We start from the raw sequence: 26,574 nt of genomic DNA on the forward strand, positions 1-26,574 counted from the left end.
TAAAAAAGCTCTCAGAAAGAGAACGACAATTTAAAAGATTATTTCCTGCACCAAACCCTCCCACTGCATTCTGCTGCAAACTGCAAAGAAAGGTCCTATATAGAAGAAGAATTTAAGATTCTTTCATATCTAAACCAGGATGTGCTCTTGCTGCCTCTGTTTGTTTTTCTTTTGACAGGCACTTGGGACATCAGTTAGCTTCTTCTCTTCTATGCAGGTCCTTTCTCCCCAGAAAACTGAAAGCACCCTCAAGAAGAGGTACACATTATCAACAGATTAAGTACAAGAACTGACAGCAGGATCCCCTACATCTTATCGTGTTTTATGGAACAGGTATTCTCCATTGTTGGCAGTACTAAGCATCTTTAACTGCATAACAATAAGAAATCTCTCTTCTTCCCTTTTATCCTTTTCTCCTCTTCAGAACAGGTGGTTCAAAATCCATTCAAAGCCCTTCATTCAAACACTGCAAATTATGCTAAGGAATTCTCAGCTTCTTAACAGGATTATTTTCTGCAAGCATTTTCTCAGTCTCACTCAGCCCATCTTTCCTCTAGACTTGCTAAATGAAACACTACAACCAGGAACTGTTTCTTCTATTTCCTTATTCAAGAAGAGTTTGATTTGCGTGCTCTGAGTAATGCTATGCCTCTACACGGCTCAGGTTTTAATATACATATTTTTCAGTTATTTTGAATGCACAGTCTAGGAAAAAAAAAGAGGACTACAAAGGCTCAGTTAAGTAAGAAGCTGCATGTATGAGTTTCTGATAAGATCAAAGTCAAAAATGAAGTACAAAGAATTGGTCGCAGACTAGAACTTGAAGAGATTAATTTCTAACCCCTTTGATTTTCATACTGATTTACTTCACAGTCACTCACCTCAGTATTACAACTAAGGTACGTAATTGCTTCATTATTACGAATCATGAGTCATTCACAATCACTCAAATGAAAGCTTAGGTCACACATGTAAAATTCTTCTCTGAAGAAGTTAGAAATTATGAACTTGGAAAGAAAAGACACATGCTAAAAGGAATTCCTGGAGGTATCACAGAAAACAAATGTATAAAAGAAAACATAGTTTGCTTTCTCAAGGAACGTAAACCTAATCAATTCAACTGTGTGCTGTATATATTCCAGGCTTTGAAAGATAACAGTGACAGGACAGACAGCTTACAATACAGAACACAGTCAAGAAAAAAATGTAAGCATGTCTTTGCATCTATACAATTTTTTATTCTTTGGAAAACCAAGCAATATAATTAAAGATCTAAAATTTTTTATTTGCACTTCTCTTCGTCTATTTCGACAAGTGATCTCAAAGCTAGCTACACAAAAACTCCTCAACCAGTAACATTAAATATTAAAGGGGTCTTTGCAGGTGCCCAGCTTTATACACTACTCAGACGTGTCACCAGAGGAGGCCAGTGAACAAGCCTGAGAACTACTGTCCAACAAAACAGGAACTCAAAAGCATTTTAAGCTTCTTGAGAATTAAGCAGGTATTCTGTCGCTTAGTGGTGAAGAACTGTTGAACACATCCACATCAAATGGATGGGCTTTAACAGTTAAAATATGAGACCAGAAAAAACTGCACAAGCTGCTCCTCTTTGGGACACCAGATAGTTAAGATCTCATACTGCAGCTGTGTTCAGCTCAAGAACTCAAGATGTTTTAACTACTCTGCTTACACTGACACTATTTAAGTGATCAAGCAGATCAGGAATATCACAAAGTCGTGATGGTCACCTCTTTCAATTTACCATACCTGTTACAGAACCAACTGGTACCTGCGTAATATTAATATAATGGCAGTAGTAGCTTATACTTCCCCCTCTCCCTCTCAACAAATTATTAGGGTTTTACATACTGCCCACTAATATGGCGAGAAAATAAATTTTAATTAGCACACAACAAAGCCCGATGATGTAAGTTTTATGTGTGGCAGCTCTGTTTATTTGTTCACGCATGAGTAAACATTGCATCAGCTCCTGCATCAGAAATACAGACTTCACCTGGTACATAACCACTTCATCTCTCATATTGTAGAGAAACATGAAAACCTATTACAAACAGCACCAACAATGTAACTCCACAACAGAATATCCAGATTAAGCATCTCACAGACAAACATATTTAAAGCTGCCATTTCAAAGGAATTATCATCGCCCTGAAAAGACAAGAAAGGTAGCTAAACAGTCAGCTGAAATGGAAAGTGGCAGCAGCATGTGACATCTCTAGTTAAGCTTAAGTTAAACCTCTGCATTCTCTACAAAATAGGCAACCTTTCTCTGCAAGTTGCAGAGAATTACTACTGCAATCTCTGCAATAGTAATACTATCAACAGTCCAAAGTTCTCATTCCTAGACATAAGAACTGTAAATCTTCAGGAAAATAACTGTATGTGACATACACAACAAAAAAATGAAGTGAACAAGATAGCTGTCTGTCACCCAGGAGGCTCTGTCTGCCTGGAGGCCTCTACAGAACAGTAAGTTAAAATAAGTAATAACAGTAAGTTAAAAATAACAGCTGTTGTTTTTTAATGTTATCATTCCAGTTCTGAGAGTACAACATTAATGCTCACAGATGCACTCAGCTTCCAGCAGATTAATCCAATAAAAAACAAACAAAACAAAGCCATACTGAGAAGATGCACAACATACATGCATTATTTAAACAATAAGATACAGAAGCCATACACTAAGAGGTGCATTTTATTATTTTCTATTTTGCAAATTATTTGTGCAAAAACATGCTTTTAATGCATGACTATTAATTTGAGGTCTGACAAAGAGCAAGAACAGGCATAAAGATGAAAACATCCTCCTATACTCTGTACTTTATTAACTGTTTTCCTTCATTAAATTTCTTCACAAAAAAGCTCTTCCTATCTATTTGTGTTTTAAGGAAATAACATGGGAGCATGAATTACTTGAAACTGGTTGGAGATTAATAAAAATTCTGAGGTAACTGTTAGGCAGTTTTCTGTCAGAGGCTGTTTGATTTTTTGAGGGCTTTTCCTGTTAACTATAAAACAGAAGTACTGAATACAATCTAAGTACTAAACCTTGCTACACTTGAAAAGCTTGCTTTCGCTACAATTAAAATCTTTCCATTTCTATTTTCAGGGATCATTTAAAATGTAATAACTCCCAGAAAGTCTTTTGTATCCTTTTTCCTGGATTTATCCTGTAAATGAAATCTCAAGTTCTTGTTTAAGAAAACTAAACCTTACTAAATTCAACAATGACTTAATATAAAATGTAACAGAGAACCTATTAGGAGAAAAGCTACGCTGCAAGTGATCTCATCTTGAACTACTTATCCTCTCTGTTAATCCTATTTACACTGATACCCAAAAACTGACATTTTTACAACTACCCATGACTGCTAACAACTAGAACATCACAAAAATCCACATCTAAACAGATTGAAACGTGCCAACACCTAGCTTAAAATTCCCACTGACTGCCCTCAATAACAAGCAAGGTATGGCTAAATTGTACTTGTTCCTCACCATGAACAACACGAATTTTCATTTTCAAGTCTCTGAAAACAGATCCTTAAAAAAAAAAAATAAAATAAAATAAAATCAAAAAGGATCCCTCTAAATGAATTTATAGTGGTAAAGCAAATCTGATTTTGGTAGTTGATAATTATTTTGATGAAAGAAGGATGCACCAATGCCCACTAAACTTTTAAATCCATGACAGAAGTCCAGATTATTCTAACCTATTCTCTGACAATCAAAACGTAAGAAGGAAACAAAACTGTCATGTTTATACTCACCGGAACTTTACTTCCGACTATCTGCATGCAGTGGTCAGCCAAGAGAAGTTATTGTGTGAAAAAGATAACAATAATAATACATAAATAAACACAGCAAAGTACTTAGTAGGATGTAGCATCACACAATTTCTTTTTCAGTGCATACTTATTACTTATTAGTACACTATTATTATTATTTTTTTTTTTTTTTAAATCAAAATGTTTAAGAGTTACAGTTCCTCAACAGGAAAACAGCACTACTTCTGTAGGAAAAATGATTTGAAATTATGTTCCACTGATGAATCATCAGTATTTTACACATTTATAAACAAGTAGCTAAATACCTAGCTTGACATCAACATCTTAAGAGATTAAGAGATTTGCCATATTGTTCAAATGATCAGGTCAAATATTTTACATATGACACTGAGAAAGCAACAGGAAAAACAAATGTCATGCTGACTTTCTTGTACATACAATACTTCATTTACAATGCTACTTTTGAACTACTTAGATGATGTCATAGAGTTTAATTAACTTTTCACAATCAAAAACAGCCTACAGTTATAAATCTAACTTGTATTTCAGAAAAACTCATGCAGCTTTTTTCCTCAAATGCTCAGTATGGATACTTTTAATTACATGGATAATTAACCAGTGATTTACAAACTGACATTTTCTCTTTTTCACCATCAAACAGCATTTCTGCATATTAAAACAAGAAGTTGACTTCATACAGACTCAACACTTGGCAGAAAATCAGCACACCTTGGCTCTGTTCTACTACTTTGTGCAAATGACCATGTTCCTCTAAAATCTAGTACTACAGAGAAGTCTGTAGGTCTTTCCCTGTCAGCTACTTGCTATGATCTGAATTTGATGCTATCTGCGTAGCCTCTACCTGATTCATTTTCTACTCATATTTTCCACTACTCATTTTGGAACCCTTTCAGAAGACAGTCCTTGCAAGTCTTTCACAATCACCTCTTCTCTCCTTGTGCTGATGAAGCTTCCTCCAGAAGCACAAGATGAACTGTCATCACCAGACAGGAAATCTTTCTTCCTAATTTACAGAATTCTCTCATCAACGTTCAACTCATTCAATACAACACAAGACATCAATAAATTCAGTTCTGAAACAGAATTCTGAGCCTTCACCGTTTCCGAAGTACAATTTTCAAATGATAGAAGAAATCACAACCACAGATTAAGCACTTGACATCAAAGGATCCAGCCTATTAGCTTCCCTGCTTCCTCTGTCCTCCAAGGAAAAGGAAAGTCTTTTTCATCCATGGGAGAAATCAAGTTTCTTTCTCACTCAGAACTCTGAGGACAGCAGAGCATTTCAGAAAAGCATGGACAACGTGCTGCAGATGGCAAAGGATATGAAGCACTGACTTTTAAGTTTGGTTAAGACAGCAGGAGTAAATGAGAGTCATATTTCAGATGAATGGAGAGCTCAAAAGCTTTAACTAAAACAAACATGGAATGGAACTGGAAAAGCCACGTCAATTGTCCAGTGTGCTTCACAAGCCATGAGCTCTAAGCAGAAGAAAAAGCCAAAGTATCTTCAGTACAGATAAGATGAAAAATGTATAGTTATCTGTGACCAAAGAAAGGGAGGAAAAATTAAGAAATATCATTTTTTATGTAGTGAGCGATTTCACAGAGGACAAAGCTGAAGGTGGTGTGAGGAAAATAAAAGTTTGCCGAATCAAGATGCGGTATAAACTAGTTAGGGCTTGAATTCAACTAAGTCAGCATAACAATTTAACTAAACAGAAGGTGTAATTAAAAATGAAAACAAAGCTTTGCATTATTGTAAGACCCCAATCAATACTTGTACATTTGAGTTGTAGTTCAATTAAGATGTTAGCTATTTTTAGGGTATAAAGTGACAAAAAATGTCATTCATGTCTCCAAACAACTTTAAACACTTCATTCAAATGCTGTGATCCAATTGCAAGGAGTGTATAGAGTCAGATACAAGCCCCTTTTCTATTAGAAAAAAATATCTTGCATATCTATTGAACATTCACACTGGAGCTGACAAGATCAAAGCATATGTTCACATATTTGGGATTTTATTTTGGTGGGTTGTCCCCTCTCTTCCCCTTCCACTTCAACTGTCACTGAGCTAATGTGTTCTCAATTCTGTTACCTCCCCCCATGCTGCAGCTCACATGGTGGTGGTAATGTAGTTTGTTAAAACTTTCAGCAGCTAGACATGCAGTGGTAGCCATGCTTTTCTTACTCTACTACTGTACCATAGTAATCAAGAGACTACATTCCAATACCATTACAAACAAGAGAGCACCATCTCCTAACTAGTTTTGGGAAAGAACTGCAGGTACTTCCACTACGAAAATTACTAGTGCTTCAACAAAAATACTCTTGTTTATTAAGAAAAATTTGAGAAATAACACTGATTAGCAAACAAAGACAAAACGTTACAACACAAGCAATGGTTCTCAGAGAGTCTAGGCAAACTACATTAACTGAAAATATTCTAAGATACACTCCATAAGCATGAATAGTTTTCAATTAACTTGTATGTTTAGCAATACAATGCTTGAAGCAGTTGATTACTCACATGACAGAGTAAAAGACTGCTGATTTTGTTTAAAATAATTACATGCAGGAAGATCACCACTGCCAGAAGCATAGGTCATCATTTGCAAAAGTTTTTCTTCATATAACTTCATATTCTTTAATGCAAGGCAATTAGGCTTAACAATTGCATTAGGTTCTAGTTTTGATTTTTTTTTTCTTGAAATTTAACTCCATCCACTTGATTCTAAAAGCTCATTTAATCAAGAAGCAGATATTTAATAAATGTTATCTGTTTCTTGAAAGGATACTCAGCTACGTAGAAAGAAGTGCTGCAGCTGTTAGGTATCTGAAGAATTACTCTACTTAACAGGCTTAATTTCTAGTAAGATATTACTGCCATAAAAAGTTAAAAAAAAAATAAAAAAAAAGAATTACATATTATCCTAATTTCTAAATAAAACCATACATATTTATCTAAATCAAGAAATACACCGACAACAGATCTCATCACGTGAAGATACTACTGCTCCTTGAATATGAAAAGCTACCCTCCTCTATCACTTGCTCCCAGTGCATATAAGCTGTAGCTTATTTATTTAATTCCTTAGAATTCAGTACAAGCTTCTTTGAAGTTCTATATAGAGCAAATAGAGGGACAAATCAGAGTGCAGGCAATTCGTAGTGAAATCAAAACATCTATTTGCATTTTTGTTTCATACAACATCCGTGTAGTTTTGTGATACATTCTCTTATTATGTAAAAATAACAATATTTGCCATAGTCAATTTTTTAAGCAGAGAAAAGGCATTTACAGTTTCATTTTATATCTATTTGGTGGTAATAGTCCCACTATTGCAGAAAATAAACTGCAGCTCTGCAGTATTTGAAATTATGTCTCTTCATCCCAACAAGTGTTGAACCATACATTTTCATTACCCTGAAATAGATCAACTTCAAAAATTCTTCATATAGAATCACCAACACAATTAGAAGGTCTGAATATATAATTTTCTAGTCAAAAACATTTTCAAGTTGTATTTTGCAACAATCTTTTCACTAAAGGAACAACATAATGTACCTTCAGGATACTTCTTAGCAGAGTATTTAGTACCATCTTAAAGCTACTTACACTACTCAACATATTCAAATTAAGCTAAAATACTGACTTAATTTTAATTTGAAATCCTTTCAATATTTTTACTCTTTACCACTGAAAATTGTACAGATGTCATTACTGAAACTATGAAGTCATGCTGCCCTTTCCAAGTCCTTTTCATTACAAAGATTCATATAGCCAATTGCACAAAAATACTACCTATCCACTACTCTAGAGGAGTAGATTTGCAATTTCTTGTGGTTTACAGAACAGCATTTAGTTTTCACACTGCTCAGAAAACAAAATGCAAATTTGCAGACACAGTTGTAGATACAGCTGCAGACAGTAGAGATTTTTTGCAGCCTCCCCTTTCTTGGGAGATAAATCAAGACCAAAAAAAAAAATGAAGTTATTAGTTCCACCTGTCCTGGAGAGACAACTACTTACGGATTTAGCAGTAGCAGAAATGTATTGGACAACCATCTCACGTTTCGTGGATAAATCCTTCTCTCTTAGAGGAGCTTTCCGTTCTTCATTAAGATTCATGTCCTCCTGTAGAGAAAGACCATATGACACCAGGATTTTAATTTCTTTTTGTTGATGGTGGCTTTTTTTGCTACTTTTATACTCCTTTTCCTATTTAAACTGCTCATTTTTAAACAGAAGAGACTTCTTCAAGCATATCTGTATTTCAATCTGTTTAATTCTGATCTACCTGATTTTCTCAACTAATTCTGTTCCTACAAGCATCTGGTGTTCACCAGAGTTAGCCAAAATCATAGAATCATAGAATCACCAAGGTTGGAAAAGACCTAAAAGATCATCCAGTCCAACCGTTCACCTATTCCCAACAGCTCCCACTAAACCATATCCCTCAACACAACATCCAGCAAAAAATCATGACTACATTAGCAGCAGTTACCATTAACGAAATTTAGCTCAAAAATTAAACTAGAATATTGAACACAAGTATTCAATATGCCTACCACATTCCTGTTGTTTCTTATAAAGATAAAAAAAAAAAAAATTATTAACACTGACAACATCCCTGCTATATCTAACCAGGAGGCTGAGATTACAAAGACTACTAACTTGCAACAAGGCTAGATGTGAAAGTGTTCCATGTAACACATTTAAAACAACCCTAAAAAAAACTAAAAACACAGCATCCTACTAGATAAATAAAATTTGCATAAATCATAGATAGTCTCAAAGAATAGCTTAGGCTTTCAGAGATCTAAAAGTCCATGCATTTCTTAACCCTGCCATGGACTGGTTCTATCCTCCCAGATCAGACTGCCCATGCCCATCCAGCCCAGCCTTTAACACCTCCAGGGACAGGACATCCACTTTTCTGGACAGCCTATACCAGTGCCTCACTCCTTTTTTACTCCTCAGAGTAAAGAACTTGTTCATAATACCTAACATAAATCTCCCCCTAAGCATGTGTTTCTACTTAATAATCAGTTTATTAAAAACCAGCTCTCAACAATAATGTCTAACAACTGCAATTAGGATAACTATCAGTTATCTTAATGAACAACCAATAGCAGTAGCTTGTTTTTTAATTTTATTTCTGCCTTTTTCTTTTGCTTCCTCTAAAAAAGTTGCTGGTATTCTTTATGTTTAAATTACATGGGCATTCTAAGTCACTCAATTGTTTATGCGCCAGTACTTCCAAATCAACATTTTGAAGTTACTAGTACGTAATAAACTCAAACACACACTCATAAAAGACCTTACCATCATCTTTTCAAAGAGATCCATAACCTCCTTTTCAGATAAGTTCATGCACCGTTCATCCAGAAGCGCCTGGGCGAGTGGAATTTCACTAATAGTAGGTTGTGTGTCAACATGGTGCTGAATTAACGGTTTCTCTTTTCGCACTGTTGATTTCCTGAAGCTCGTTATTCTGTCACGCTGCAAAGATATCCATTTGAAAATAAGCAGAGATCAATAGATAAAAAGCAGAGATGCTTATGGCATGGTAGTAATACACACATTTTTTAATAATTTCAGCAGCAGAGGTAAAACTCAAACAACTTGAGCAAAAGGCGTATGACTATTACTCACAGTTTCAAAAGTATACTACCTGTGTCAAATTTCAAAATCTTGATCTTTTACTCCCTAATTATCCTGAGAAGAAAATATGGAACCACAAAGGTACATCCAGTGTTACCTCACCTCTAGAGCTCTACAGCTTTAGAGGACAATTGAAAAAGCTAGTGCTGGAAAGAAAGCATTCACAAGTTCAGACTGATAAAAACAATCCTGCGGATGTAAGATAAACTTTGAAGAGGAATTAATGCTATTTCACAATTCCTTGAAGTGCTTTTGAGCACAGATTCCTGAAACTAATAGGCAATTTTCAAAAGCAATGTAACAGATTACTCACGTAGAAGCAGCCATTCACAGTTAAATACGTGTGAGAGACATTAGTAAAAGCGTACCACAGAATGACACTGGTTAAGGCTGACTTGTTATATACCACACACCCAACCCCCTTCCCTTGTTTATTTTTATTAAGCATGCTTATCCAGTTAATTTGTTAATATTGGAAACAACCGAAAAGTACACCTTCCTTACAGGGCCAATTGTCACTGTATTATTTAAAATCTATCTCTACTCTAAACAGAGATGGATAAAGAGTTAGAAATTATTTCAGTAAAACTGCTGTAATAGACAGAAGCTAAGTAGATAGGTCAATATATATGCATGAACATACATACATATACACTGGGAATGTTAGCTCTACATAAGATTTGGTAAATTAATTGTTTCCATCAACAAATACTAGCATATTTGTTCTAGGCATGGAACAGCCTATTAAGACGTGCTTTCATGTAACAGCAGCTTAAGTAGAGTTACCAGTATTGTTCATAGCATTTACCACAATATCTATCAAGACATATAAAACAAAATTTATGTTGTCTGAAATTACAGAATATCTGTAGACACAACAAATTCAAAGGAGTATTTAATTTGGAGGAAATCTGGATTAATTTTAGATTAGTCTAAATTGTAGTGGAGAATTTTAAGTACTTTGGAATACAAGCTACAGTAATTGTTTATTTTTTCCTCTTTCATTGTACTGCGGTAGTTTTTTGTTGTTTCTGCTTGTTTGAGGTTTTTGTTTGTTTGTTTTTCTGTATGTTTCATTTTGAGATTTCAGATGTCTTCTTTATTTCAAATTCGTGAACAGTGAGTATCCCTAGATAAGCTGCCAGCCTACCGAATTCTTAGGGAGTTATGTTTGTTTGTGGATTTTTTTCTCCTCCCTCCCTCTAATAAGTCTTAAATTTGTGGACAGAAACACGTTACTTAAAAGGATATTATAACAGCCTTTAAAAAGACAAAAAATATACACTAAACACACTTTTCTCTTATAATTGAAATTAGGGCATATCTACTGAAAATGCCACAAGATATTACATAATGCTGGAATGACAGGACCCAAATTAACCAACTGACATCAAATGCAGTTGTATTCGTCTTCCTCTTTAATAAGTGCCCTTTCAGCAGTCAAAAAGTTACTTAAGATCACTTTCATTGTAATGTGATGTTTCATTAAAAACAAATTTGTTTAACTGCACTGCAACGTAAGACCACTTCAAAGACAAAAGAATCTCACAGACAAGTAATATGGCTAAATATAACTGAATGGCCAGCATGGCTTAACTTCCGGATAGAGAAAGCATAGGTTGGTAATTTTACTACAGTCTATTTCAAAATAATGAAATAATATCAAGCATATGGAAGTATTCAAAATTACCAACTTAATACTTCTAAATACAAAGTGGGTGCTTGAAATGCAGTGCATTTTCATTAGCCTAAGTAATTCCATCTGGATCATTTGGCTAATTTTGAAGAACCGCTGTAGATCTCTACCACTGAAAAGAAGGCCAAAGGAAATAACACCAACAGTTTCAACACATCCATAGTATTAGCAAAATATTTTGAATATGCTCAATGATACCAATTTGAGAAATAATTGAAGAAGCTTCTCAAGTTGTTACAAATGAAGGCACTGAAGTACAGTAACTCAATTTTCTAAAATGTAATGCTTTATATCCTTATAAGAACGTGTCATATTGTCCACAACATTTGGAGTAAGACAGCATGCAGTGTGAGTTATCATTGCAAATTAAGACGTTCCAAAGACCTTACCACATCATCTGCCAAAGTTTTTATTTGGATATTCTATCAAAACAAAAACACACACAAATAAAAGAAAAAAAAATTACCTACTGTTTTAGAATAAAGAAGTCTATATTTCATGTACTTTAACATTAAAAACGTAGGAAGGAGGAACAACAGGTTCACTCTTAAAAACTTTGATGAAAAATAAACATTCAGATGTATTCTCACCAGTGGATTGACGCTGGCTGGCATGCAAGGCCCACTCATTTCACCCATACACCCCAACAGAATCAGTGTTACAAGGCCAAAAGTAAAACAAAATTCATGAGTTCACTTAAAGACAGTTTAGTGAGTGAAGGAAAACAAACAAAAATAAAATAAAACCCCAACTGGATACAGAAGATGCAACTCACCACATTCAGACCAATGCCCAGATAGACTCTAAACAACTGCTACTTCGGCAAAACTCCCAACCAGTCTTATGGCTGAGTATGATATAACACAGCATGGAATGTTTCCTTGATGAGCGCAGGTCAGCTGTCCTGGCTGCGTCCCCTCTCAGCCTCCCACCCATCCCCAGCTTACTGCCTGAGAAGTTGTAAGAAACAAGAAAAAGATCCTTGACACTGTAAAAGCGCTAATTAGTCAAAGCTAAAACACTGGTGTGTTATAGAAACTGTCTTGGTCACTTATCAAAACACAGCAGCAACTGGAGCGCTTAAAAAAAAACAAAAAACAAAAACAAAAAAAAAACAACAACAAAAAAAAAAAAAAAAAAACAACACTCCTTCCCAGTCAGATTCTGGACACACAGCTAGAATATTTTTCTCTTACTACTCCAGACGGTAACGTAAATCTCCTACCTTTCTAACTGCATCTCAACATGCTCCTTCCAGCTACACCTCTTACATATTATCAAGGTGTAAATTTAGTATGAGTCAGGAGTAAAATACTCCAATATTGAAATTAAAACTAAGATGCCCTTAGTCTGATCAGACTTTCTAAAATGAAGATTATTCAGCAAGAAGATCAAGAGGAAAAATACCCAACCATGATTTCAGAGACAGCTATGTAAGCAATAAGTTCTGGAACTCAGGGTATGTTTCAGCTGTCACTTCTACCAAAAATACCTTTTTCCACCTTTCATTTTAGCACTGTCAATCTCTCCCAGAACTTCCAGCAGGATAATCTCTACCTTTATATTGCATCTGTCACTCAAAATCCTCTGGGCAAAATACTGAATATGAAAGCAAGATACCTCACACCCTTTTTCCCCTTAGACATCTCCAGCTCACTTCTCCAAACTCCTTACAGTACAGAAGGTACAGAGCTGCCTGTAGCTACTCAAGATAAGCACCACATTTAACAGGTGAAAGTGATCCTAGCTGGAGGCAGAGGCAAAGCAGTTGTGCCTGCAGATTCGCACTGACACTCAGATTGACAGTCTCTTACACTAATAGTGAAATCACACTGTCTTTTATGTACTGCTTTTGATCTCATGTAAAAACAGAAACCAAAAGTTTTCCTGCCCAAGAGGAAGTTTAAGGTATCACAGTTTTCACAGTCAGTCCTCCAGCATTATTCTTTCAGCCACCTATAAAACAGCTACAGCACTACAAGACAAAAGGAGATTAATCCTTTCCAAGCTTGCTGAAGACATCAATTACTGTACTTTATTCCCACATCCAAGAGGAGATGGACCATTCAGAAGTGAGCAATACCAAGAAAAGAAGACAGACAACTTCCATGTGAAAGTCAGAGGGTCACCAAGCTTTGTGACTAATATCAGCAGAGGGGTAGAAAGCTAAAAACATTGAGCTGGAGCACTGACTGCCTCAGCATTGCTCTCAAATAGGAGGGAAGAGAAAACTGAGGCATAGTAATCATATTGTACACTGGTCCTCAACAAAGGACACTCTCTTTCATGAACAGTTGCACTTCCACTGTCCAATTTATTTACAACACAGTAGAACCATTCCCAAATAACAGAGGTGGAAGTACAGCATTACACTTTGATGAAGTTCCCATCTGTAAACTGATTACTATTTAACTCTGACCTTTTTAATTCCTAACCTATGCATTCATAGTTGAACTTCAGAAAAAGCCTGGGCACATAAGATAGGCTTCCCAACTCCATTAAGGTTAATTTACACTGCTCTGAGATTCAAGCTAATTCCTGAATAAATTTGAGATAAGCAGTAAAGCCATCAGTTAACATTTAAAAACTATTGTTTCACAAAAAATTAATAGTATGTAACTGTTCATGGGTAATTTAAGCACATAAAACATTACAGCATTATGATAATACAACTGTTCTTGCTTACTTCCTCCTTTAACAACACTTCGCATTCCTCACGGTCCGTTACAAGCACCTGGAATCCTGAATTCCTGCTCCTTTTTAACAAGAATTCCCAACTGTATCAAAGTAAAGTGATGCTACTGGCTTCCTCATTACTATGTACAATGTAATTCCTCTCTATTCACATCCTGCTTCATTTCCTTCTTGCCCATAGGACAAAGAACTTGCCCAGGAAGCTGCTATAAACAGGAAAGAACGGCAAAAGGAGGAGAAAGCCCTTGTGTATATCACAACAGCTGTAATTTCAGTTTAAGCAGCTGCTGTGATTAATAAGTTGCACTGTAGTCCACACGCACTGGTATTTCTGGATCTACAATTTCTATTCTTTGAGGAAAAGCCAAACTTCATTGCTACAGCATTTGTCCAGGTTTTTTGTATTATATCAAGTGTATTATTAGTGGGGGGAAAAAAGTGACTTCACCAACAACTTTTCATGAAAGGATCAAATACTGCTAGTAGTTCCTTTGAAGGCTTTGATTTGCTGATTGGGTTCTGCAGTATTTTGGTAGTTTATTTAACTTGTAAATAATAAAAATAAATATGCATACCCTCCCCTTCTTAGAGTTTACCAAAATGAAAATGCTTCATTTTTAAGAAACTTCCCAATATTTCATTGAATCCTTCACTGCATGGGCACTGTCAACTTTCACAACTTACTACATGTCTTCTGCTCTACTGTTAATTAAATTCCCTCCAAACAGCTATTTTTTATTTTTTTACCTGTTTAGCCCTCTCCTCAAATAGTAACAAAGGAAATTTCAAGTAAACTATGACATTCACTTTACTATCTGTTCTACCTACAAGAGCTAGAGGTGTTTCAGAGCTATAAGCACCTTCAGCTAAAAAAAAATCAAACCATCTCTGCAAGACACGTAGTACATACAAACCAAGCCCACCACTTTTACTAGGCTATACTTTTGGGCACTGCCAATTGGAAAACAAGCATACAGGAATGAACAACACAGACTTGCACGTAAGAATTAGAGAATTTTCTCAAACCAAAGCACAGTAGCTCAGTGACTTAAAAAGAACTCTCATTTTTAAAGTTTACCACGCACTGCTTATCTTAAAAGAAAAATCATTCCACAAAGGATCAATCCAAGGTTCAAAGCACATAGTTGTAGTTAAAAGAGCTGCATGCATTGAAAAGGGTAAAAACTCTTCAGTAAGAGTGAAGTTCAACCTCACAATAAAAAAAAATTATCCCCAGTTCTTAAAAATAGATATAAGGTGGCAACTTATTTTTGCTACATTGAATTGGCCAAACTCATTAGCTTTATGATACCTTTTACACAGTCTAATATGCTCCATAACATATCTGTACAGAACAGCTTCTTGCACACAGAATAGGCCAGAAAAAGAAAGGAATACGTAGAGCCAATTTGATGCAAATCAAGTATTGCTATCTAGCAAAATATCTTTGTTACACTGTAATGAAAAAGCTTAAACAATAGCTCATATGCAAGCATCAAACTGAGATCAAGTTTGCACTTAAGAAGTCAAGAATTATTTTGGAAAAACTAGATCAAAACAAGTGTTCCAGAATGTTACTTCAAATGTGCCTCACAATAACTCAGCTTTTTTTAAAAAACATTCCCTAAGCCTAAAAAAAAAAAAAAATAGAGTTCAGAAGTCAAACAGTTGTATTTTTGAAAAATAAGTAGCTAGCAGAGATGCAGGGCCTAATATGGTACTGACAGGCACTGCCAGCAGAAAAAAAAAATAAAAAAAACCAAAATCAACAAATGCTCTGCCAGTCCATCAGCATTCAAACAATCCATCTACCACACTGGTACCTTTAGTGCTACACTGCATTCACTTGTAATGCAGTCCCAGAAGCTGATTCAGTGACTGATTGAGTGATTTCAGCCTGCTCTTACAGGGGGGGAAAAAAAAAAAAAAAAAAAAGAAATTTTCTTCCAAACCTAAATCTAGGTGCAACAAAAAGAATATGCTGATACTGACAAGGTATCCTGCACAATACCAGCACAATAACAGACAACTCTCTAATAAATTATGTCTGGAATTCCACCAAGCACAAAATAGGTACAGAAAGTTGTATATGCATCTGAAAGGATTTTTGAAATTATTTGAATGCACTTCTAACGTACCAAGTTTATAGTAAATGAAGCTTAGGAATTGTAGCTTATGAAGTAAGCTCTCTTATCAAGGAAAACATGAAATGTAACTGACACTCAACTACCTCAGTTCCTTTTTTTCCCCATAAACATTGTTCTTCAAAAAAAAAAAAAACCATTCGAGTATGCAGTATCAAAATTATTAGACTTGAACATGAAGTTATTTAGGTCTACTATAAACGCATTGGTATTTGGATATGTGGCCCAAAAACTAAATACATGTGGCATCAATACATACGCCTAGCTCTGCAATTCAAGTACATTAAGAAATAGGATTTGATTATTTTCTGCATTTACACTGCTGACAACCATTGCAGTTCAATATGCTCTTTCTTACGCAAATACTTACCTATTCTAACAACTGGAACGCTACATGTAACTGTCTGAACTATTAATATCTGTCAAATTTTCATCTCCTCACACATAATCGAATGCAAATATTCCAGCACAGATCTATTATGAAGCCACAGTTATTTTAGAAGTTACTTAAATTCTACAGAATGAAAGTAAATCATGGCACAATCTGAAGAACCAAAATGTAACAAAAGCAGAAAACTATATTATACAGGTAACTATACGTATCTAGTGAACCTCACATTGTATTAGTGCTCGCTTTTTTTCCTCATGAACATAGCTTTGTGAGGAACAAAAACTACAAACATCTTTGAATGTCAATATTCTAATAAGCGACTAAGATGATCAGGGGGCTGGAGCACCTCCCCTATGAGGACAGGCTGAGGGAGTTGGGCTTGTTCAGCCTGGAGAAGAGAAGGCTGCGGGGTGACCTCATTGCAGCCTATCAATACCTGAAGGGAACCTACACCCACGAGGGGAGTAAACTCTTCAAAAGGGCTGACAACAGCAGGACTAGGGGAAATGGATCCAAGTTGAAGGAGGGAAGATTTAGGATGGATGTTAGGGGGAAGTTCTTTACAAGGAGAGTGGTTAGGCCCTGGAACGGGTTGCCCAGGGAGGTTGTGGATGCCCCGTCCTTGGATGTGTTTAAGGCCAGGTTGGACGGGGTCCTGGGCAATCTGATCTAAATGTGTGTGTTTGGTGGCCCTGCTAGGCAGGGGGGTTGGAACTACATGATCCTTGAGGTCCCTTCCAACCCGGGTGATTCTGTGATCAGCTCTTGCCATACTGCTAACTGAAAGACTCTACAACTAACATTTCTCCTGACCAAAGTACTTATTTTTCTCTTTCACAATCATCCCCAAAATGTACACGGTTGTAACTGTGTAACCAACAAGCTGTGGCACAGAGGTGTCATCAAGAGGCATCACTAGGAATATTTAAGGTCTCCAGTTATTTCTTCTCATTTTTATGCCTAAATATTCATTATGATGTGGTTTGTAAGTGCAATCCCACATAGGACAAAGTGATTAGCAATTAACTAGCTAAACCCTGAAGAAAGAAACAGGAAAGAATGAGCCTTCAAGGCTCAATCTATATCCACCTGCACATTTATTGCAACTCCACTGGCCTACATAACAAAACTACAACTGCTGCTCCATTGCTTGTATGCCTCCAGTCCTACAGCCCCAAGTGTTCGCATTTTGCGGTACTAATTCTCTACTGTTTCAAACTTAGTAATTTTATTTAGAAATTTGTCTTATACTAAGAGAGAACACTGCTTTGATAGTTCCCCTTTGCTAAGTCCTCTCACATTTATTCTCATATAAAAAGGGGAATTAAGTATGATACTAGGTTGTTTTTTGTTGTTGTAGAGAGACAACTTTACATTTCCACTGCAATCAGGACAGGAGTAGAAGTATAATTGTTGAAGAAAAAAAAAATAATAATAAATCACCCTGAGGAACAGAAGGCAGGATTCCTTTCATTTTTATTTATTTATTTAAATTAGCTAGTGAGATTCTACCCTTACAGTTTACATCTTCAGAACAAGTTCAAGCACACTTTACTGTTCTGAAAGACACAGACTCAGGACACCTACTACTTTCTCCAACACCATCTTGTCTGCAATCACTGAGCTTTGATGAAAGGACCAAGGAGTGAATCTTACAAGGAAGGATGCCATTTGTAATAAGCATTACCCCGAACTTTCTGTTCTCTCACTCTCGTGCAAAATCATCTGAAGCCAAAAAAAAGTGCCTCGTTTACACAAAAAGAACATTTGAGTATTAGTAAGTATTAGGAACACCTCTGTTTCATGTAACAGGAAAGGTGTGGTAATATTTAAGCATGCACTGCACCATAATGCCAAACGTTACCACACCCAGTTGGGCCCAACACTTCTTGGGCTCTATCAAATCCTACGTTTTCCAGGTGGGCTTGCTTGTTCACGAAATAAGCTTTCAAGGTATTTCTCCTTTCATACAAATCACATGAGTCTGTGGATTACATCAAGATGTGTGTTATAACATCATTTAATTGCAATTGTAAATTCATTTCAGATCTGCTTGTGTGCATTTAATACTCTGCTTTCAACCCATGCTGAATTAAACAGTTATTATTAGATGGCTGACAAGCAGTCACAATCATATATAATAGTGGAAACAAACGAACTTAAGAGTTCTAGTAAACAATCAAAGAAGAAAGAAAATAAATGAGATTTTTTTTGTACTGTTTCTTGATCTCATTAGTCCTACTGCCACACAAAACTCATCAAAGCATTGAGGTGGGCATGCAGACTAGGCCAACACTGCTGCCTAAGAAAAGCTGACAGCCTACTCTTCTCTGTCTTTTAAGAACTATTTTTAAGTCCACCTTACACATTTTAAGCCTAGCAGTAAGCATATATTTAAAACCACAAACATTGGCTACATATTCAATTCAGGACATTTACCAAAAAAATAAGCAACTGCTTCAGCATTTCTTTGTCACCCTTTTCCTCCATATAATGGATTTTCCACTGCAAAGCTTTACAAACTTACTTTAAAAACTCACTTTAGTGAGTTTAGTGAGAACTTTATTAACTATTAGAAAGTTATAAATGAGAGCAGGAGCTCTAGGGATGGTCTCTCCATCAATACCATCAGAAAAAAAACAAAAAAAAAACAAAAAAAAAACCAACTATTTCATTCATAAGGAAAATTTCAGTTTGATACAAAAAATAACATGTAATTTGAAGTTGGTCCAAATTAGCTTTGTCTACCTGCAACTTCATAAATGCTACACAAACAACAAGGAAAGACTTCCAACTGTTAATCTTCTCATAATGGGAGAGCAGGTAATATTTAGGGAAGTTGTAATGGTGAGCTTATTTCCTCCAAAATAAAGTTATTAAATGATAGAAGAATAACCAGGATGCACACGTTGTAAAAACTATGCAAAAAAATGCATTTTAGTAATTTCCTAATTTCTTGTGATTTTAAAATTAAACAAGTAAACTGATGAACAACCAACTGAAATGAACAGTAGCTTCAGCAGCAACAGACATCTTCTATTGTGTCCCTAGGTATGGGTAGCAATTAAAGAATCACAGGAATTGTATTAGACATTTCTGTCTACTTCTAAAGAATTGAAATTGATTAAAAAAAAAACAAACATGAAGACCCCTTGTAGCCCACAAGATAATTAATTAAGTATAATCTTTTCATTCTCCTGAGTCATCAACAATCATTAATGTTTTACAGGTTGTTTGTAATATACAAACAAAAGTTTCTCCTCTAAAGCCTAGAAAACACCTCTCCTATTTGATATGCATACTGCCAGTTCTCTGTAAATCTCTTCCACATTGCCTCTGTGGAATCTGCTTTGTTTGCAAAGCTTCCTGTATCATCCAGAATATCTCTACAGTTTTGTCTTACAAGTAGTAGTTCAGGAAGTTCAATTACCACAAGCAGATAGTCTTATCACTCTATCACCTCATTTAAACAGTGTCAATATCAACTCACACATTAAAAGCTAAAGCTAGTCAGCGCTATGCCCCGCTCCACCACATTAGAATTACTGCCAAATCAGTATCCTTTCCTGCAATAAATGAGTTTTCTTAAGACATCAATACCACCCTTCAGTAATGGTTGCACCTTAATTTCAGTTGTGTGAAGCAAGAATCCTTTGAGGCATTCACTGATTTTACTGAGACACACTGCAATCTCAAACAACGCATTTTATTCATTTGCCAAAATCTGCTTAATCTGACTCATAGCTTATGTACACAGAATACAAACATCTAAAGGAGTCATCTGTAAAGAACATATTCTCTCTTCACAGAAGCGTGAGACCCAACAGCCTGAGTTAAACAAGGTCATGAGATGTAGGTTCTGTAAAACACTGAGTGCTCAAGACTATTGACAGTTCACTTAAAGCATTCCTGCCCAAACATGGGTGGAGCAGCATAGTTGAGAAACCTATCAGGCAAGCACAGTCAGTTTACTTCTGTATATAAGCTAACTGACAAAAGCCCTTATTCCACTGTTGGACATTAGTTGATGGCACATTAGTCAGAGTATTGGATTTTCAGTTTTTGATTGATTTCTGAGAGCTCAGAGTGTTTATGCTTCATACTGAAGCATTTTAAACTATTTCCGTTTTTAAACTCAAGTATGAGTTGCTCCTTGTGGGATGAATCATCAAATCCACATCACCGCATTTACTTGCATTCCAACTAAGTAATCTCTCTCCTACCCCTAACATTTTTTACCCCATTTTACAAGCTCTGTCTCAATCTACTTTTAAAGACAGTGCCATACTCATATCACTGCCCTTTGTGAAAACTAAAATTGTTGCTAAGTTATTTTTATCACTGATGTAACCTCACAAAGATGAAATTAACTTGGAGTAATGAAGCATGCTTTCAGCGTGGCACTAGCCACTACATGCACAGAAATACTTCTCTTTTATGCTAATAGAAAATCAACAGGATATACTACAAAACCTTGACTCAGACAAAAAATTTTGACCATGTGAACTTCTAGCTAGGCAGCATTCAAACAGTCAGGAAGCACCACATATCCTGTTCTAACAACGTCTTTTTAAGCACTGATTCATGTCATCACAGACATCTGAAAATATCTCAGGTGTCTCACCCTAATTCCTGCTCAAAAAGCTGAGTCAACACAAAACACAAACCAGGCTGCTAAAAGCTTTGTCCACGTTTCCAGGTCTCAAACCTTTCCAATGACTAAGATACACAGTACCTCTGATCAACCAGTTCCAAAGCTTAATCACCTTTCAAATCACTTTTTCCTCTAATTCCCAGTCAGAATTGCTCCTGTTTCACTTTTCCACTGCCTCCCATTCTCATCATATGAACTTTTGTAAAAAGCCTGGCTTCAGCTCCTCATGTGAAAGGTTTGAAAAGTCTTGAAAAGACTTGAGAAATATTTGGGTTCAGCTACACAATGACAACCACATTCAAACAGACCCAACACTTTTGAGCATGCACCTGTTTCCTACGCAGCCAAAAAAAACCTAAATAATTCTTTTAGTGTTAGTACATACTTACTTTAGTGTTAGACACAGCAAACAATATCCAAGTTAAGGACTAAAACCCAGAAGTCTCAGCAATTTCTCTGACAACTTAATTTAGTCTGTTTCCACTAATTTAAGAGTATGCCTGCTATATAGGCAAAACAAGCCTGTTGCCAAACCAAGCTAAATATGTAGCTGTTCGCTGTTGTCTCATGCTAGCCCATGCTCAGGGCTGGCATGAGATCAGATGATTGTTTATTAAAACAATTTCATTTTTTCCTGCCCATTCCATTATAAACAAAAATCGTGGCAGAAACACTAGGCACTCATTCCCACCTCTAGTCCTTGCATTAGCACAAAATGATATGAAAAAAGATTAAATCAGAGCCCTTCCAGTGTTGCCTGGATTATAAACTTTTCATAGAAATTACTCCCATTCACACACACTACTAGTACAAAATATGGAGCTAAATTGTCACTCCGCAGTTCTGTCAAGTTCAAAAGGTCATATTAGACTTACATGACTCTCAAAATAACCCAAATCAGAAAAAAAAAAGTTCTAATGCAGCTCAACTTTGATTGTACGTGAGAATATCAACTTAGCTGTCTTACAGAAAACTGTATCATAGAACTGTTTGGGATGGAAGGGACTTTAATGATCACCTATTTCTAATCCCCCGCCATAGGCAGGGTCAGCTCTCACTAGACCTGGTTATACCCAAAGCCCCACTGAACCTGGCCTTGAACAGTTCCATGGATCCACAGCTTCTCTGGGCAGCCTGTGTCAGTGCCTCACCACCCTCTGAGTAAACAATTTCTTCCCAATGTCAAACCTGAACCATTCCTATTTCAGTTGAAGACATTAGCCCTTCTCCTATCAATACCCTGATAAAGGGTCCCTAGCTTTCCTGCAAGTCTTCTTCAAATACTGAAAGTTCTCCCCAGAGCCTTCTCTGGGGCTGAACAACCTCCACTCTCTCCACTTGCCTCCACAGAAGAAGTGCTCCAGCTCTCTGAGCATCCTTGTGGCCTCTAGTAGAGGAATAAGAGTTACCTGCCTCAACTTGCTGCCCATGTTTCCTTTAATACAGCCACCCCCAAGATACAGTTGGATTTCCAGGCTGCAAGCACACACTGCTGCTGGCTGACACTGAGCTTTTCATCCCCAAACCTTTCTCCTCAGAGCTAATCTCAATCCATTCTCCACTCAGTCTGTATTTGTGCTCCAACCCACGCATGCAAAAATTTATACCTGGCCTTGTTGAACTTTAAGACATTCCACATAAAAATCATTCCCCTTCATCCTTCTTCCAAAGGCCTGATGCCAGACACTGAAAATAAATCTGGTGTTATATGTAGCTACATACCCTGTCCCACAAAGCCCCTTTCAGTATGCCACTTTATATTTGCGATTATTGAAAAGAGGCATACCTCTCAAAGTACATCATACAGTTCCAAACACTAGCCAACAACCTACAGGTGGATTCATCTATCTAACTCTATTGAACATTTGTAAATTATAAGCTATGAACCAAGGAAATTTCCATACCACAATTTATGTTTCATTTACAAACTCAGTGACAATTTCATACTTGTACAAGCAGCATGGATTTTCTTAGAAGTCTCAACTATCCGTCTTATTTGCACAGTAAAGATAAGTACATGCAAGGTAGCTCTCGAATAGCCAAAAGAAATTGCTAGCCTCAGCAGAATTAGTTCCTTATTCAATGTTTAAAAATGCAAAATTTATAGAAGATTATTCTTCTGTATAATGAATGATGCCTTTCCTGGTATGTCTTGTTCTGCCCTTACAAACAGTCACCATTACCATTAAGTAATAAATCTGTCTGCTCACATTGCCTCAACTTCAAATACACTTTAATTCCATCCTTATCCTTTCTCAAAGGTACACCCCACTTCATTACAGCTTTATCCAGAGTTTGCATACATCATGTCCTAAATAAGACATCTCCTCACCCAGTCAATACATCCACCCAATTATATCACCAGAAGCAAGTCACTTGACCTTCTGAAAGACAGATCTGCCCTGACTTCAAGCAAGGTACCACCATTCACATTCACGTTGTTGCTAGCGTGTAATTATCTCCTCAAAAACCAAAAGCATGTCTGCATACAAACTGAAGTACTAGTGGGATATATTTCTCCCATTAAGAGTAGCAAAAAATTCAACCCTACTGACTCTAGAGTAACTGATGAGAGCATGCAATAGAAATAGCTGGCCTGCTCAATCCAATTTTGAGCTCATCTCACACAAGTTTATAAAATTTTGGATTTCAATTAGGACAAAGCCCTTTCCTCTGCAATGGAAGATTTCTGTCCAAGTTTTTTGCCTCAAATTAAAGGAGTCTCCTGCATCCAAAAACTACAAACAAAACTACTTTTTAAAATCTCTTCCCTCGGAAACATCTACAAGCAGCTTTGCTAGTTACTTTAAGCATAAAAACTTTGATACTATGTATCCTGTGCACGGAAGTGAGAGTTTGTTTCCAATAGCACCAGAAAACAAAATAAACCACAGTATTTGTTTATGCTGAGTTAATATATACATGGTTGCCTTCAATATAAGCAAAGTTCAAGTTATTCAGCGTTTTGTCTTCCTTTTAAGCGATTGTCACTTTCAGTGCATTTGTGATGCCCCATATAAACATCTTCCCCATGTGCATTTCAAGTTAATGGGTTTCAAGAAAAATGGGTTTCCAGCTGATCAGCCCAAGGCTCCTTTGCATTACTCTTAATGAGAGGAATCCAAGGTGGGAGCAAATAAATATTAACTTAGTTTCACCTGTGAAAAGGCTCGCACAAGTTATACCAAAACTTTATAATTAATGCTCTAATCAATGTGAAGTCTCAGTCTGGTTTTAATTAACGCCTCCAGTGCTTGTCTGGAAAGGCAGTCTGAAGATAAGGGTAAAACGAATTCACTCAAAGTTAAACCAAATATAAGTAACTGAAGTAAGCAAAGTAAACACTGATATAATTAATTTCTCTTGCTTCTCCTCCATTTATAATTTGAGATACGGGACTGGTGGCTTTGAAATGTACCTATGCATGTTCATAAGAAATACAGTGCTTAAGACCAAAAAGCAGCTTTGATTTATAAACAGTACTGGTCCAAGGAGGGCTGGTGCAATCAAAAGTTTACCTGTTCCTTACAAAGAAACCAGAAAAACTCCAGCATCTTCACACACACGCCTCCTTATCTCCCTGACACGCACGTAACGCTATACGCTATTTTCGCACTAACTCGGGAGCTCACTCGTGAAGCACACCGCTCGCATCGCGGCTTCCCGCACGGCACAGCGCACGCACACAGCGCCGAGCCGCTCGGCCCGGGTTACAGCAACAGGTGCCGCAGCCGCGCGGCCCGGCGCTGCGCCGCGCCCCTCCTTCCAGCCGGCACCTCCCAGCACCGCGCACCCCCCGCACGTTTTCTCCCGTTACCACCGGGGTACCCAAAAACCATCACAGATTATTATTAAACCCTTCCTAAAAAAAGAATCCAGCAGCCCCCCCGGTCCGACCGCCTGCCCCTCCATCCCCGGCTTCCCCCACCCCCACGCTCACTCACCAACTTCGTCTTATTCCGGGTCTCCTCTTCCGAGGAGCGCCCGCTCCGTTTCGCGTTCATCTTGCTAGGGCCCGGGGGCTCGTCGCCGCCCCCAGAGCCCGGAGCTGCCTGATCTTCCATCCTTCCGGCGGCTCCGGCTCGGCACAAGGCCCCTTTTTCGTCAGGACTGTATCCTCACGGTCCCATAGAGTCGGCACCCACAACGGGGCGTCTCCCCATGGCGGCTAAAGCAGTTCCTGGAGGTACTCGAGACGCCTACTCCCAATCAACCGCCTAAGACGCTGAGCATATCTAGGCATGCGCGCGGACAGACGACCGCTATTGCGCATGCGCTTACGTAGTGCGCATGAGCTGAGGGCGGGCGGCCGGAAAGGGCAGTGAGGCTTTGCCAGGAAATGGCGTAGTAGGGGTGCAGCTTTGGGACCAGGAACTCCAGTTGGAAAGATGTAAGAGTGAATAACAGGCTGATTGGTACAGGGCTAGGTAGTACAGAGCCAGCAAGTAGGATGGGTTCATTGTGAAGGCGCTTGGCTTAGTTTTTTTCCTCAAAATGCTGGGAGCAGGAAAGGTCTGCATTTCATGTGTGGAATATCAGTGCTACCCACGGGGTTTTTCTGAAGTATGTTCCTTTGCGTTTTGTTTTAGGAGTATATTGGGTGCACAGGGTAACTGTGGCATGTTGGCTAAAATTGAGTTACCACAAATGAAAGCCTTTTTTACCCCTCACCTTTGGGAAGTCCAGTCCTCAAAGTCTGAGTTTTCTGTTTATGTTTGTGGTTCATAATATCAAAATAAACTGCCTGAAGTTTACGTAGAAAACTAAATTTCTTTGGCTGGACCTCATGCATGTCCCTGTATATCAATATAATTGTTATACAAATGAGAGAAGAACAGGCTTTTTGTGTTGGCATAGCTGAATGTATGTTTAAGTTACCAGGAAAACAGCCATAGAAACAGACACAGTCTGTTGTAAGAGGACAAGGGCAACCCAAAAATCTTTGGAGTCCAGATTTATGTACAAACCTATCATTTTATTATCGTATAGAGGATGTTCCCTCTAGAGTTCCCTAGAGAGCTTTGCACATCTTCCACAGCAAACCTTTTTATGTTCAATGTGCAAGTAAGATCTGTACAGTAGATTTCTCCCATCTCTGTCTCCATACACCTGTACTGACACACATGGTTAAAGCATGCCTGAGATTTGTGGAACAATCTGGCATTTCTTGGAATAATAACAATTTTTTAGCTATACTTAAAAATGTTAGTATTCCTATTTCTACTCCACCCCAACCCTCACCCAGATTTGAGAATGAAAAAACAGTATTCTACACGCGAACCAACAATTTACGAGCATATAAATTCTGCAGGCAACTTTAAGCAAAAAGTGAGGTGATACTATGCAACTATCTCAATTAGGAAATTAAAATTAAAGAGTCCCTCACTTCCCCAACCCCATCCCCTCCCCCAGAAAAGGAAAAAACCACAACTACTTAAGGCAACCAAACAAACCTCGGATTATTTTGGCAACCAGTTTGCACTGTGGTGTT

At 37.2% G+C, this 26,574-nt stretch overlaps 1 protein-coding gene and 1 long non-coding RNA gene across 10 annotated transcripts in view; one reads left to right on the top strand and one right to left on the bottom strand.

The window, feature by feature from the left end:
- Nucleotides 1–25,335, bottom strand: part of DIAPH2 (diaphanous related formin 2) — a 148,413-nt gene extending 123,078 nt beyond the window's left edge. For 3 of the 8 annotated variants that reach the window (XM_042825412.1, XM_042825417.1, XM_042825419.1), the window contains exons 1-5: nt 25,028–25,335; nt 11,590–11,622; nt 9,166–9,342; nt 7,870–7,974; nt 3,795–3,815 (exon numbers count right to left, since the gene is read on the bottom strand). In XM_042825412.1, coding sequence (XP_042681346.1) covers nt 3,795–3,815; nt 7,870–7,974; nt 9,166–9,342; nt 11,590–11,622; nt 25,028–25,147 — 456 coding nt within the window. In that variant the 5' untranslated portion in view covers nt 25,148–25,335. The remainder of the gene's footprint in view (nt 1–3,794; nt 3,816–7,869; nt 7,975–9,165; nt 9,343–11,589; nt 11,623–25,027) is intronic. The other 5 variants (XM_042825416.1, XM_042825411.1, XM_042825415.1 and 2 more) reach the window with 3 other exon arrangements.
- A 56-nt stretch (nt 25,336–25,391) lies between these two features.
- The window catches only part of LOC122163530, a 48,021-nt gene continuing 46,838 nt past the window's right edge, over nt 25,392–26,574 (top strand). The window contains exon 1 of one of the 2 annotated variants that reach the window (XR_006169964.1): nt 25,392–25,473. This is a non-coding gene — a long non-coding RNA (uncharacterized LOC122163530). The remainder of the gene's footprint in view (nt 25,474–26,574) is intronic. The other variant, XR_006169965.1, reaches the window with a different exon arrangement.

The sequence above is a fragment of the Centrocercus urophasianus genome, unplaced genomic scaffold (genome assembly GCF_019232065.1).
Source record: "Centrocercus urophasianus isolate 14NV4802_14NV808 unplaced genomic scaffold, USGS_Curo_1.0 seq_24, whole genome shotgun sequence".
Taxonomy (NCBI): Eukaryota; Metazoa; Chordata; class Aves; order Galliformes; family Phasianidae; genus Centrocercus; species Centrocercus urophasianus.